General features: G+C 52.2%; 1 protein-coding gene across 1 annotated transcript in view; it reads right to left on the bottom strand.

The window, feature by feature from the left end:
- Nucleotides 1–8,147: 8,147 nt before the first annotated feature.
- LOC111160554 (OPA3, outer mitochondrial membrane lipid metabolism regulator) overlaps nt 8,148–13,654 on the bottom strand; it is a 43,501-nt gene continuing 37,994 nt past the window's right edge. Inside the window, exon 2 of the mRNA XM_022523741.1 lies at nt 8,148–11,522. Within this exon, the coding sequence (XP_022379449.1) occupies nt 11,104–11,522 (419 nt within the window). The 3' untranslated portion in view covers nt 8,148–11,103. The remainder of the gene's footprint in view (nt 11,523–13,654) is intronic.

Genomic DNA, 13,654 nt, shown 5'->3' with positions numbered 1-13,654 from the left:
CATTGATGGGAGGGACATGGCCACGAGTGCAGGAGTGCCGGGGGCCACCAGCAGCTGGCAGAGGCAAGGAACAGGTTCTCCCCTTAAGGGAGGGAGGACAGGACACCTGGGTGGCTCAGTCAGTTAAGCATCTGCCTTCAGCTCTGGTCATGATCTCAGGATTCTGGGACCGAGCCTCGTGTCCACTTTTAGCATGGAGTCTGCTTGTCCCTCTCCCTCTGCTCCTCCCTCTCCCCTCTCTCTTTCTCTCAAATAAATAAATAAAATCTTAAAAAAAAAAACCCTGGCATTTTCTCCAAAGGGTAAACACTTGGAACACCTTGGCTCAGTCAGTTGGGAGACTGCCTTTGGCTCACATCATGATCTCAGTGTCCTGGGATCGAACCCTACATCAGGCTCCCTGCTCAGCTGGGAGTCTTCTCCCTCTCCCTCTGCTGCTCCCCCTGTGCATGCTCACTCATGCTCATGTTCTAATAAATAAATAAATAAAATCTTAAAAAGGAAAGGGTAAACACTCTTGACCTATGACTCACTCCTAGATATAACCAAGCGCAATGCCCACCAAAGCCTTGTGCCAGGTCAGTCCTAGCAGCTCTGCTCGTAACAGAGACAAGCCGGTAAGTACAGTGTGTTTTAGTTGACAACGGAATACCGCACGGCAACAAAAAAGAACAGAGGATTACAACACAGAACAGCACAGATGCATCTCTTAGATACTACGTGGAACAAAAGAAGTCAGATCCAAAAAAAGAACATTCCATACCAGTCCACCAGATACAAAGTTCAGGAACAGGCAAAACTGATCAACAGTGACAGATTCCAGAAGAGTGGTTCCAGCTGGGAGGGGGTGTTGCCAGGGAGGCAGCAGAAGGGAGCGTTCCTGGAAACCTCCCGTCTCCATCTGGGTGCTGGTTACTATGTATATCCATGTGTGTAAGAATTCACAGAGACATATACCAGTGCGGCTTATATACTTTACCATATGTTTATTTTTTTTTCAACTAAAACCATAATTAGGAGAAAAGAGAAACATCCAATAAGGAAAATGACCCGAGGATAGAAACAGAGCTCTGACAATCTAGAATAAATAAGCTGCTCAGTAAAATGTACCCAGCAAAGGTAGAATTATTCTTTCAGTATATACTACTTAAATGCGCTGGCGAAATACACATGTCTATAGTTGAGAAATTACTTTTTCTCCCAGGCAACAGAGCAGAAAGCCACAAGGAATCTCTGGAAAATCTGGGCCTCCCATTCTGCCAGCAAAGTGGAGTAGGCTTGTTCTTTCCCTGAGGGGTCAGAGCTGTTGGGAGAGCAGGGTCTTGGGGGTAGCCATCAGAGAGAGACTGTGGGAGTGTATTAGTCACCTCTGGCTGCTGTAACATACAACCACGAACTTGACAACTCAACCTAGAAATGCATTCTCTCGAAGTTCTGGAGGGCCGAAGTCCAAAAGAGACATCACTGGTGTCAGGTGGGCTGCAGTCCCTCCAAAATACTCAAGAGGAGAGTCAGTTCTCTGCGTCTCCCAGCTTCTGGTGGCTGCTGGCTTTCCTGGGTTCCCGGAGGCCCCATCCCATCCTCACAGGCATTTTCATGTGGCCTCTCCCGTGTGTGTGTTCCCTCTGACCATGTCTCAGGAGCACACTGTGATGGCAGTTAAGATCCGGGTTAGACAATTCAGAAAAATCTCTGCATCTTGAGATCTTTAGCTTCCTCACGTCTTCAAAACTTTTATCACGTGGGGTCACATTCACAGGTTCCGAGGACAGGGGGCACCATTCCATTCTGCCCATGCCAGGTCAGGGGAGAAGAGGCTGGAGGTTACAGGCTGGCTGGGATTTGGCCGGGTATCTTGGAATACTCATGGATTTGCTGACTCAGCAAATGCAGGAGAGTTAGTGAGTGACGGAGGGAGGAGGAAAGGGTCCACACTGGAGAGGTCCTGGTGGGGAGAAACAGAGGTTCCTGCCAAGAGCCAGCCCCGATTTGCTGGCGGCATGAGTAAGCCTCCTTGCAAATGGGACTGTGCACATGTCGAGCCTTGGGGTGACTTCAGCCCTGGCCTGAACCTCATTGCTCTCAATGATGTTGCGTTTTTCTGGTTTTACATACCCGGAACTTAATTTAGGAAAGCTGCAGAGAGCTAAGCGTCCATCACCTACCACTGTCTCCCCGCTCAGGCATGACTAGCTAGACACCACGTTTCCGTGTGACTGTAGGTGCCCCTAGGGAGATACAGACGTGGGGTGACATGGCATCAGGTGGAATGTCCCTAGGAGATGCTCATGCTTGCGCGGGACACGGTAATTCTGGGCATGCCAAAATCTGGAAGACGAACTCCGACTTCTGCTTAGATGCCGCGCCCCTCCCAACTCCATCTGGCAGATTTGCCACACGTGGCATCTCCCCCTGGAACAGCTTTTAAGATAATACGTGACATTCACTGCCAGATGGAAGGACTGATGCCGCTCTCAGTCCCACCAGTATTCCCAGCACTTCGAGTTGCTAAGCAAAGCTCAGGGGTGGAGGTACAGGAGGGATTAAAGGAGTCTGTGACAAAGAGCACAGACCACCCAGCTCAATACTAAGCCTCAACAGACTGATGCTGTTATTATTACTATTATTATTATTTTATTCCACAGAACTTAGCTGTTCTGCAGGAAACATGACCCCTAAGGTAAAAGACACAAAGTCTCCCCCAAATCGGTCTTGCAACATAAAGAGCAAATTTTTCCAAGCCAGTGGAGAAGCTGTTGTGGAAACGTGCACCAACACTTAGCAGAGCGGATATACAAACTGTGGTATGCCCATTCAGTGACCATTATTCAGTGATGAAAAGAAATGGGCGATCAAGCACAAAAAAAGACATGGAAGAATCTTAAACGCATATTGTTCAGTGAAAGAAGCCAGGCTGAAAAGTCCGTGTGCCAACTTACTGACACCCTGGAAAAGGCAGTAAAAACACCTGGGGTTGCAGGGGTTCAGGGAAGGAGGGAGGGGCAGGTGGAGCACAGGGGAGTTTTAGGGCAGTGAAGCCATTCTGTGTGATACTGTAATGGTGGAGACATGATACTATATTCATTTGTCTGAACCCGTAGAATGTACAACACTGAGCAGAAACCCCAGTGAAAACTACGGACTTTAGTAACGTGTCGATATTGGCTCGCCAGCTGTAACAAATGCACCATATGAGCGCCAGACGTTAATCACAGGGACAGCTGTGAATGTACGCGACTGCTGGGGGGAGACAGACGGGAATTCTCTGTACTTTCTGCTCAATTTTTTTGGAGACTTAACACTGCTCAAAAAATATAAAGTCTATTAACTTTCTAAAAATACAAGAATAACTCCGATAAATCTGAACATAAGAACAAGACACCTGGGTGGCTGAGAAGAGATCAAAACATATGTTCAGGGGCGCCTGGGTGGCTCAGGGGGTCAAGTGTCTGTCTTCCGCTCAGGTCATGACCTTGGGGTCCTGGGATTGAGTCCCAAGTCAGGCTCTCTGCTCAGCAGGGAGTCTTCTTCTCCCTCTCCCTCTGCCTATTGCTTCCCCTGCTTGTGCTCGCTCTCTTGCTCTGACAAATAAATAAATAAAATCTTTATTTAATTAAATATTTAATTAGTTAAGTATTTAATAATTATTTAATTAAAATATTTATTTATTTATAATTATATATATTTATATAAAATTTCAAACTCTTGTCATTTAAAACAAGATGGTGTTGAGTGTGACAGACAAACGGACGTTGGGACAGGACCGAGAAACAGGCACCACTGTCAAGGAGATGTAGTGGGTACTGCTGTGCACTCCTGCGGGAGGCGGAAAGGATAGAGCATCCCTCACACTTCAAGACACGGGCCAACCGATCATTCGGAAACTGAAGAACACAGATCCCAAACTTACACTCTTCAAAAACCAAAACATTACAGAACTAAAAGCTACTCTTGATAGATGACTGAAACACAAAGAAAACTATGATAAAATAGAGCTGTAGTCAGATATCCTTGAGGCAAAGGAGTCCTTCTCAAATAAGGACAGAAAAAAACCAAAGGCCTGAAAGGAAAAAGACTAATAGATCTGGTTATTTTATTTTATTGTTTTAAAGAGTTATTATTTATTTATTTGACAGGCAGAGATCACAAGCAGGCAGAGAGGCAGGCAGAGAGAGAGGGGGAAGCAGGCTCCCTGCTGAGCAGAGAGCCCGATGCAGGGCTCGATCCCAGGACCCTGAGATCATGACCTGAGCCGAAGGTAGAGGCTTTAACCCACTAAGCCACCCAGACACCCCTATTTTATTTTATTTTTATTTATTGAAGTCATGTGTACTCCCAACGCAGGTCTCGAACTCACAACATCAAGGCTAAGAATCGCTTGCTCTTCTGAGACAGGCGGGCATCCTGGATTTGCTTATTTTAAGATGAAAAACTTCAGTTGGAAGAGGCCTACCAGAAACAAACATTAAAGGGACAATGAGAACAGGCATTTTCCAAAAATAGTACAAATGTCCTATAAATAGCTACGAAGACGGCTTGGCGTTCAGGTAAGCAGAAAATACAAGTTAAGGGGCACCTGGGTGGCTCAGTGGATTAAAGCCTCTGCCTTCGGCTCAGGTCATGATCCCAGGGTCCTGGGATTGAGCCCTGCATCGGGCTCTCTGCTCAGCGGGGAGCCTGCTTCCTCCTCTCTCTCTGCCTGTCCCTCTGCCTGTCTCTCTGCGTACTTGTGATCTCTGTCTGTCAAAAGAACAAATAAAATCTTAAAAAAAAAAAGAAAAAGAAAATACAAGTTAAAAGAACAATTACATTCCATGTGCACATCTATGGCTTGAAAATTTTTCAAGTTGGATCATTCCAAGCGTTGATAGTCCCTCTGCCCCTCCGCAGAATTTTTGAGGGCGTTTTTTTTCTTAACTATAAATAATGTTTAACACATTCGGTTCCTTCAGCTCTTGGTATCTCCCTAAGGAAAGACTCATGCAGGGCAGAGAAGCACTTGGAGACGGCTGAGTATCAAAAGCGGAAAGCAGTGGAAAGCTCATAAGGGGATCTCAAGTATGACCAGATCGTTCCTAAAGGGGATCTGCCAGAGTTCCCCCAAACCAGAGGCAAGACTCCTTTCAGGGAGAGGATTTTGGTTTCTCTGAAATGGTTGAACTTTGATGAAGAGTGTGCAAAGTTCAAAGCACAGGGATGGGCTCTTCGAGCAAGGTGGGCACACTGGATGTGACGGAGCCATCGGGGACCACGCCCCCACCCCCCCAGGTCCACTGCCGCCCCTACCCAGTGGAGGCACCTCCGGGGAGACTGGCCTGGGCACTACCATTCCAGGGGTGAGCGGCGCTCTCAGCCCAGGGGTCCCAAGTCCCAGCCCACCACCTCCACTCTCCTCCTTCCTCCAGGAGGTCCCAAATAGACACCAGGAGCGTCCCCTGATGGGGGTGTGGTTGAGATAAAGAATGTCAGAGACACAGCACAAGGGTGAGCTCAGTGACATCAGAGATGAGTAAAGATGAGAACTGTCTTCCCAGCCCTTGCTGGCCACCGTTCAGAGTAACAAAAACCTGCCAGAGGAAATCTGGAAATCTGAGCTGAGCTGGGGATGGGGGAGGGCGGGGGCTCTCCTGCAGCCTCCCTCATAGGCTTTCCCTTCTAGGTGAATAGAGCAAAGACCTAGAAGCTGTCAGTGACTCCCCACATCCCATCGCTCAGCAAATCCTGTCTGTTCCACCTCTGAAATATTAATATGCCCAGAATCCCACATCTCCCCACCTCCACTGTCTCCCCCGGTCCAGCCACCATGCCCCCCACATCTGGTCGATCACAGTCATCTCTTTACCCGACTGACAGCCTTCACCTTTGCCCCCCATAGCCCGTCAAGGCTTGGGGGGTCCTAAGTCAGCTCATTGTCCCTGCTCTGCTCAGAGCCTCCAGGGGCTCCTGCCTTGCCAAGAATAAAAGCCAAAGGTGCACAGCAGCCCACTTTATGTAGGTCTATATAATACACACAGACGTATATGCTCTTCTTTATGAGACAGAATAAAATAGAAAGTAACAAGTGTGCATTGCCCATGGTGAGGGCAATTACCATTTACCAGAACTTTTGTTCTAACCATGTATGTAATATATAATGTATGATGTTAACATACGTTGTGTTATCAAATGCATATAACAGATTTTATATGTTTAGAATACATATTAGGGGGCGCCTGGGTGGCTCAGTTGTTAAGCATCTGCCTTTGGCTCAGGTCAAGATCCCAGGGTCCTGGGATCGAGCCCCTTGCTCTGCGGGAAGCCTGCTTCTCCCTCTCCACTCTCCCTGCTTGTGTTTCCTCTCTCGCTGTGTCTTTGTCAAATAAATAAATAAAATCTTAAAAAATAAAAAGAATACATCTTAGGTATGTAGGATACTTTTGTAGCTGTCGTTTTTCTTCATGAAAGGGAATACACGGTAAGAAGTATCAGACCGCACGGTACATATTAAGGGTGTTTGGTGAAATTTTCATTCCAATGATTCACACACACAACATATATTATACAATGTTATGTTACATAAAAATATTTTTATATTGTTATATACTATGGCACATAATGCATGAATTATGCCCTATTTTTAATACACACATCGAGTGTGAACTGTAAATTACATAGCTCTGTATATGGCGTAAACTCTGCTTCTCACTGTGGCTTGCCGCCATGGGTTGAGATGGAGACTTCTTTATTTTCTTTTAAGATCTTATTTATTGGGACGCCTGGGTGGCTCAGCTGGTTGGACGACTGCCTTCGGCTCGGGTCATGATCCCGGAGTCCCGGGATTGAGTTCCGCATCGGGCTCCCAGCTCCGTGGGGAGTCTGCTTCTCCCTCTGACCTTCTCCTTGCTCATGCTCTCTCTCACTGTCTCTCTCAAATAAATAAATAAAATCTTTAAAAAAAAAAGATCTTATTTATTTGAGAGGGAAGGAGAGAGAGAAGAGAAACAGAGGGAGAGGGACAAGCAGACTCCGAGGTGAGTGCAGAGCCTGATGCAGGGCTCGATCTCATGACTCTGAGATCATGGCCTGAGCCGAAATCAAGTCGGAAGCTTAACCGACTGAGCCACCCAGGCACCCGGTGGACTTGAGATCCGTGTGTAGCAGGGTCACGGCCGAGTCTTTGGCGAATGACGCCTGCAGGTGGGGAGGGAAGGAAGCAGAGCTGGGTCTGGAGTAGTTGAGGCGAGATGAAGTCGCCAGTCCTCTGGGGTGCCCAGAGCTGGGAGGAACCTCCAGAGCTGGGCCAACTGAGGCAAGGGTGCTGGTCTTCGTTCCCCTGACTCCCCTTATTATATTCCAGAGGACAGTAAACTCTTTACTCCTGAACTCTGCCATTGGATCAGTCCTTTACGACTCTCCTGCCCATCTCCTGCCCTAGAGGTCAGCCCTTATCTCATTCCTGGCCAATTCCCAGCTACTGTAATGGGGCCAGGCATGCAGTACGTGCTCAGTAAACATTTGTCTGTAAAGAGTGGGTGGAAGGTGCTCCCTCGATTCTCCTTTGGGCACGCTTCCCTCCCTCTGTCCACTGAGGTCGGGGGCCCAGGCCTGGCCCCTCAAGAGTCACGGTGGCTAGCGCCCACGGCTGGCCATATGGGCCCATGAATCAGGCACAGGCTTACTGAAGTCCACTTTCTCTAGTGGTGGCTTTCTCCAGGCAAGGGGCTGCCTGACTGGAAACCAACAGAGGCAGAAGGGACAATGGAGCCGAGGCAGAGATGGGAGAGGCAGAGAGCCCTCAAGACACTGAGGCTTCTGTGAGCCAGTGTAAATGGGAAATGGATTCCCCCCCCCCCACCAACCCCCCACGTCGGTCCTGAGTCCCGTCTGGATTCAATGAGGCAATTTTTCCCCAAATCACCGCAGGGCACACAGGTTAACGTTGTAAAAGCAAAGTCTGGATATGCTCATCCCCCCGCTGGATTGGGGATGCCACAAGGGCAGGGTTGTGGCTGTCCTGCTCACTGCTGGGACCCCAGCACGACACAGAGCAGGGTGGGGGACACGGCGGACACCTGAAAGCTTCCTGAATGAAAGGAGTCGGAAGATGTTTTTTTCTAAGGTTGCAACAGGCGTTTTATGAAGATTTAAAAAAAAAAAGAATACATCAACTTGAAGACAAGCACCCCCATTTATGAATTTATTCTACCCCTCTCCCCAAGTCACAAATATATACAAAACTTCAGCTAGTAGGAAACCAGAGTAATGAAGCATGCTCCCGTCTCAGCCTCGTGCGTCGAGAGGGGATTCCTTGCATTTCCACACACCCTGATCCCACCCAGTGCGTGAAGCCGATGCATCCCACAAGGTCTGGCCACATGGAAGGACGCGCAGGGCTGAGTTCTGAGGTCTGAGTCTCGGAGACGGGACAGTAATGGCGCATCAGGGTCAAGAGCGGCGTAGGGGTGTGGGGCTTGGGCTCTGGTACAGACTGTCCATCTCTGGTCCCACTCCTGCTTCTCTCCTGCAAGTAGGTCCTTGGGCAGATGACCCCCCTTTCTGTGCCTCCATTTTCCCATGAATGCAATGAAGAAAATATTGGTAAGGGCCACTATCTATGGCCATCGTGGGAGTGGGGAGCACATCACAGTCACTGACCTCCCCCGACCTGTGCTCCAGAGATGGGTCAGTGCCCCAGGGCACCCCCAGGAGTAGTCATGGAAACCGGGCACTGAGCCCGCTCACCTGGCTCCGTCCCTCACCCCATCCACACAGTGCTCACTCTCTCTGAATCTTCTTCTCATTTACCCACTCAGGTCACTTCCGATCGTAAAGACACCTCCATCCAGAAGCCACCTCCTCAGCTCCCACTACAATCAGCTTTATCTAGAAGACGAAGATGATCTTTCAGGACCCCAGTTTCTTGGGTTTCTGTCTGGGTAGAAGTTGTGTCCAGATCCCCCCGCCCGGGCCCCCCTGCCCCAGCCCGCCCTGGCAGAGAGGTGAGGGAGGAAGGAGTTGAGAGAAAGCCTGCCCCCCCCCCCCCCCGCTTCATCTCGAGCTGCTGGAACCCAGCTCAGGTAGAATGGATCTTGGATCTGACCCTGCTCACTAAATGCTGAGATTTCAGGTGTGGTCTGGGGCTGTTTGGAATGGAAATTGAGCCCCCCACCCCCACTCTCAACACTGCCTCTGGGAAATGCCTTGGGTCTCTGTGGAGATCCTTAACCACCCTTCCTCCCCAGTAACCGGCTCCCTGCTCCCCTCTCCCCTACCGGGGCTCTCTAGCACCTGCACCCCTTCTTCTCCATCGCCCTCACTGAGCCCCAACCCCCACTCTGCTCTGATTACTTCACCACCTTGGTCGGCCAGTCCCTCGCGGGGTCCCTCGCGGGCTTCGTGGCCTTGGGCAAGTCCCTTTGCTTCCCCTGGGTCTCAGCTTCCACATCAGAGAAAGAGTTCATGGGATCACTGCCCATGCACACACATCGGCTTCTCTCATTTTAACAAGACTTGCCCCCATTCTGAAGATCCCTATGTCCTCAGACACATCCTGAAGTTGACTTCCTCACTCTGGGGCTCTTTCATTAGGGCAACATAACACAGCCCTCCCGTGTCGGTGAGGTTCCCGGGAGAGACACCCAGTGGTAAAGGCTGGTTTCTGGATTGTTCCTATCATCCCTGTGGGGATAGACCACGTGTCCCGTGGGGTTGGCAAGAGTCCCAGCGTCCTCTTTGGGGTGGGGAGGTGTAGTGGGTTGAATGGTGGCTCCCCCAAAGACATGTCCACACAGTAACCCACGGAACTGTGATCGTGAGCATATCTGGGAAGAAAAACCCAACTCTGTAAACTAAGTTAAGGACCCTGAAGTGAAATCACTCTAGGTTTGGGGGAGGGGGGCTAAACCCAAAGACGAGTGCCTTTATGAGAGACTCTAGAGGAGAAGGCCGTGTGAAGATGCAGGCAGAGACCGGAGCTCTGCAGCCACCTGCCAAGGAATTCCTGAAGTGCCCGGAAGTCAGGAGAGGCAAGAAGGATGGCCCTGGATGGGGCGCTGACGGAGCGCGGCCCTGCTGAGACTCTGGCTTTAGATCTCTGGCCTCCAGAACTGTGAGAGAACGCATTTCAGCGATTTTAGGCCATCAAGTTTGTGGTCATATTATGGTAGCCCTAGGAAACTCAGAAAGGTCAAGACCAACGGGTGGCCTAGGCTAGTGGGATGGAGGTGGGGCTGAGGCCTCTGGAGGCACGAGGGTGCCACTGCGCGAAGGGGGACGGCCGAACCGGTCCAGAGCCCCAGAGGAGAAGGGCAAGGGCACAGAGGTCAGCAGATCTGGACGGCACACGAGAAATGTGATGGCAGTGTGTGTCGGGAGAGGCCACGGAAGAGGGCATGTCAGGAAAGGCTGAGGGACTTGGAGGACAGCTAAACAGGGGGCCAGGGCTGGATTTAGCCTTAGGCAGGAGCCATTCTTCCACCACAAAGGGGTGTTGGGGGATCTTCTGGAATCTCCCACTTGGGGTCGCAGCGGGGCACCTCAGCTCCGGTTAAGGGGGAAGACAGAACATTCGGGGGATCAGCTGCAAGCCAGGATCCCCCGTTTGCCCCTCAAAGAGAGTGGCGAAACCCAGCTAGAGCCCACCTTAGACGCTGGGGACAGAAGTGCACAAACGACGCTGCATTTCTTTACAATGGTCTGTGCTGACCCACCAAGGGGGAGGGGTGTCCCAGTGACAAGGATGAGCGTCCCAGGGAAGGGTGTCACAGACATGGGGGTGGGGTGGGAGTGGGGTCACAGCTTGATTCAGCTTAAGTCCGGTTCGTTTTTCCTCCTGCTGGAAGAGTGAGCCTGTTGTCTTCCTGGCTGGGACCGCACAGGTCCATGTGCTTCAGGGAGGGTGTGGAGCGCTGAGCTCTGTGGGCTGTACCGATGAGTCAGGGCTGGAGGGCGATTGGGGGGACGGCTTCACCGCTGGGGCCTGGCCCCCGTGGAAGGTCCCGCGGGCCAGGAGGGGCTGACTGAATCCAAGTTCCATCAAGATCCCCGGGGTTTCCGCAGGGCCAGCGCAGGCGGGGGCAGTACGGGGAGAAGGCCACATCGGGGCACACACAGCCATGGCCAAGTTCACGCTTGCGCGGACTCCGGCACCTTGCACGCGGATGCTGCCTGGGGCGTGGCCGGCGGGTCCCGGGCGCAGAGCTGGGCGCGCACCTCCCGCATCTGCGCCTGTAGCTCCTCCAGGGCACTGTGTGCCGGCGCCGCCTGCACCTGCGCCTGGAGGGCCTCCAGCGCCAGCGACAGGCGGCCCACCTCGTCCTGCATCGCGTCCCAGGCCGCGCGCTGCTCCTCCTCCTTGTGCCGCTGCTGCGCCTGGTGGCGCCAGTACTCCAGCACCAGGCAGCCGCCGCCCACGATGAAGATGGTGGCCTCGCCCAGCAGCTCGGCGCCCAGCTCGGCCGCGGCCTCCTCGTTCAGCGGCTTGATCACCGTGCCCCGGAAGCCCATGATGCGCATCTTGGTTCGCATCTCCACCCAGTGGTACACTGCGGGGGAAGACAGGGGTCAGGTCTGTGTGCCAGGAACTCCTACAAGCCCCACCCCTCCGCATTTGGGGCATCCAGGCTGGAGCACTGGGGACACCACTGCCAGAACTGGGAGGAGGCGGGATCACCTTAAACAACACCGCACTGGCCTCGCCCAGGGACGTTGAGTCAGCCGCCTGGGGTCGCCCCGGGGTATCTTTCTCAATTTCCCAGAGGATTCCGCCGAGCAGCCGGGAATCAGAAACCCTGCCCAGGAAGGGAAGTCCTCGGTCTGTTGGGTGGGGCGGGGGGATGGGGCAGAAACGCCCTTGCAGGGTTACAAGGAGCTCCCAGGACACAAAGTCCTTGGAAGGTAAAGGCTCAAGGGCAGACTGTGCTCTTCCCCTCAAGCCCCCAGCGGGACTGCTAAGCAGCAGTCATCCAACCCACTTCTCAGGAGAAAGGCAGACCCCCCCCCACCAATTTCTTTCCAAAGCTTCCCCAAATTCAGAGTTAGGGCTGCAGGGTAGAGGGTCCTCCTGGCTCCAAAGAAAGGGCCCCTGCAATGCAGGAACACATGCGAAGCAACGGTGAACGGGGCTAACTGAGCCTCTCGGCAAGTCCTGTGGCTCCCATCCCTGATTTTCACCAACCCTGAGGAGGGAGCGAACGGTCCCGTGAGCTCTTTGCCGTGAGGTGTGGGGCACGTACCTTGCACGAGGCTCACGAGCTCACTGCGGCTGCTGGAACCAAAGCCCTCTTGCCTAGCTGCTCCTTTGTGCAGGGAGATGCTCGGCATCTGAGTCTTAAAAACCAAGGCAGAGCTGATGCCGGCCCCTGACTCCCTCCTGCAGTAATTCTCATCCATCCAGGAGACACGGATACACAGAACTGCAGTCTAGTTCACGTGGAGATTCAGGTCCAACATTCAGCACTTCGCTTCTAACGTTTCGCAATCATCCACGTAAATGCCTAACATATGAACTGTTTTACGTGAATTGTGCGCTAGTGATTTTGAAAATCCAGAGAAAGGTGTTTGGACATTGATAACCTTATGGTCCCCGGAAATGAAGCACAAATTAAAATATGGATGGCTGTACCTATTGTGGTTGCTGGCACACACTTTATTAGACAGAATTCTGTAAGGGAAGCGTGAATAGAAGTTCAAGGACAAAAGTTCAAGGAACCATATGAAATTCCTGACTGTAAGAGAACAGCTTGTTCATTTAACCCCCCCCCTCCTCAAACCAAGAGCAGCAGGCGCCAAATCACAAGGGTTATGCGGATTGCATTCCATGCTTTGAAGGAAGGATGGCGCCAACTCGGGAAAACATCAATATTCATGACACATCAGAAATTATATCCTCTGCGTCTACTTGAATTCATGGAGAAGCCTTAGCTGTCACCTTGAAAATGCACTAGAGGGTATGTAACTTCTCACTGTTTGAAAGGGGTGGGGGGGGCGGGAATGTTTGACGAGCTCTGCCTGGAGCCAGCAGGAGGATCTGAGGAGCATTCCCAGGGTCCCCCCGAAACTGCCGCCGCTGAGGTCGCTGTTCCGCTAGTTGTTACAGAGGCCCTGGTGCAGTGGGGTTCCTGGGGTCCGGGCTGTGCAAACCCCTCCCACACTGAGGTCCCTAGCTTCAGGCCAACCTGGGGTCCCCCTGGAGCTCTGTCACCTACTGCCATGACAGCCCACTTCGGGCTGCCCCTGTAAAACAGGGAGGTGATGACCACACGCCAGCCCTGGGGTGCCGGGCCTGCCGTTGTCACGTGAGCCTGTCAGGACCACAAGGCAGAGCGGCGGGAGAGCGGTGAGGAGAGACAGTGCCAGCTTCTACCGCACACCCCCCACCCCGGCATCCCACTGTGGACGGAGCAGGAGGAGCCGGGTCAGTGGTCGAGCCTGGGTGTGCAAATGGGAGTGGGTATGCGGGGTGCCGGCACACTCGCAGGCACAGGAAATAAAGTTCAAGAGCGCGTGTGTGAGAGAAGGCTTTCAGAGCAGGGGCCGATGGCAGTCTCGGATCTGGGGCTCAGGAAACAAGGTCCGTGTGGGAATGGGGGGTTGGCAAGAAGGGGTAGCCGTGAGGAGCCAGCACAGGACAAGACAAGACAGCACCCGACCTGGGCATCCAACAGGTCCCCAGACG

The sequence above is a fragment of the Enhydra lutris genome, unplaced genomic scaffold, assembly GCF_002288905.1.
Source record: "Enhydra lutris kenyoni isolate GAN:26980312 unplaced genomic scaffold, ASM228890v2 scaffoldscaffold77, whole genome shotgun sequence".
NCBI lineage: Eukaryota > Metazoa > Chordata > Mammalia > Carnivora > Mustelidae > Enhydra > Enhydra lutris.
Note: the sequence above shows the minus strand (reverse complement) of the source record. Positions and strands in the feature narration are given on the sequence as shown.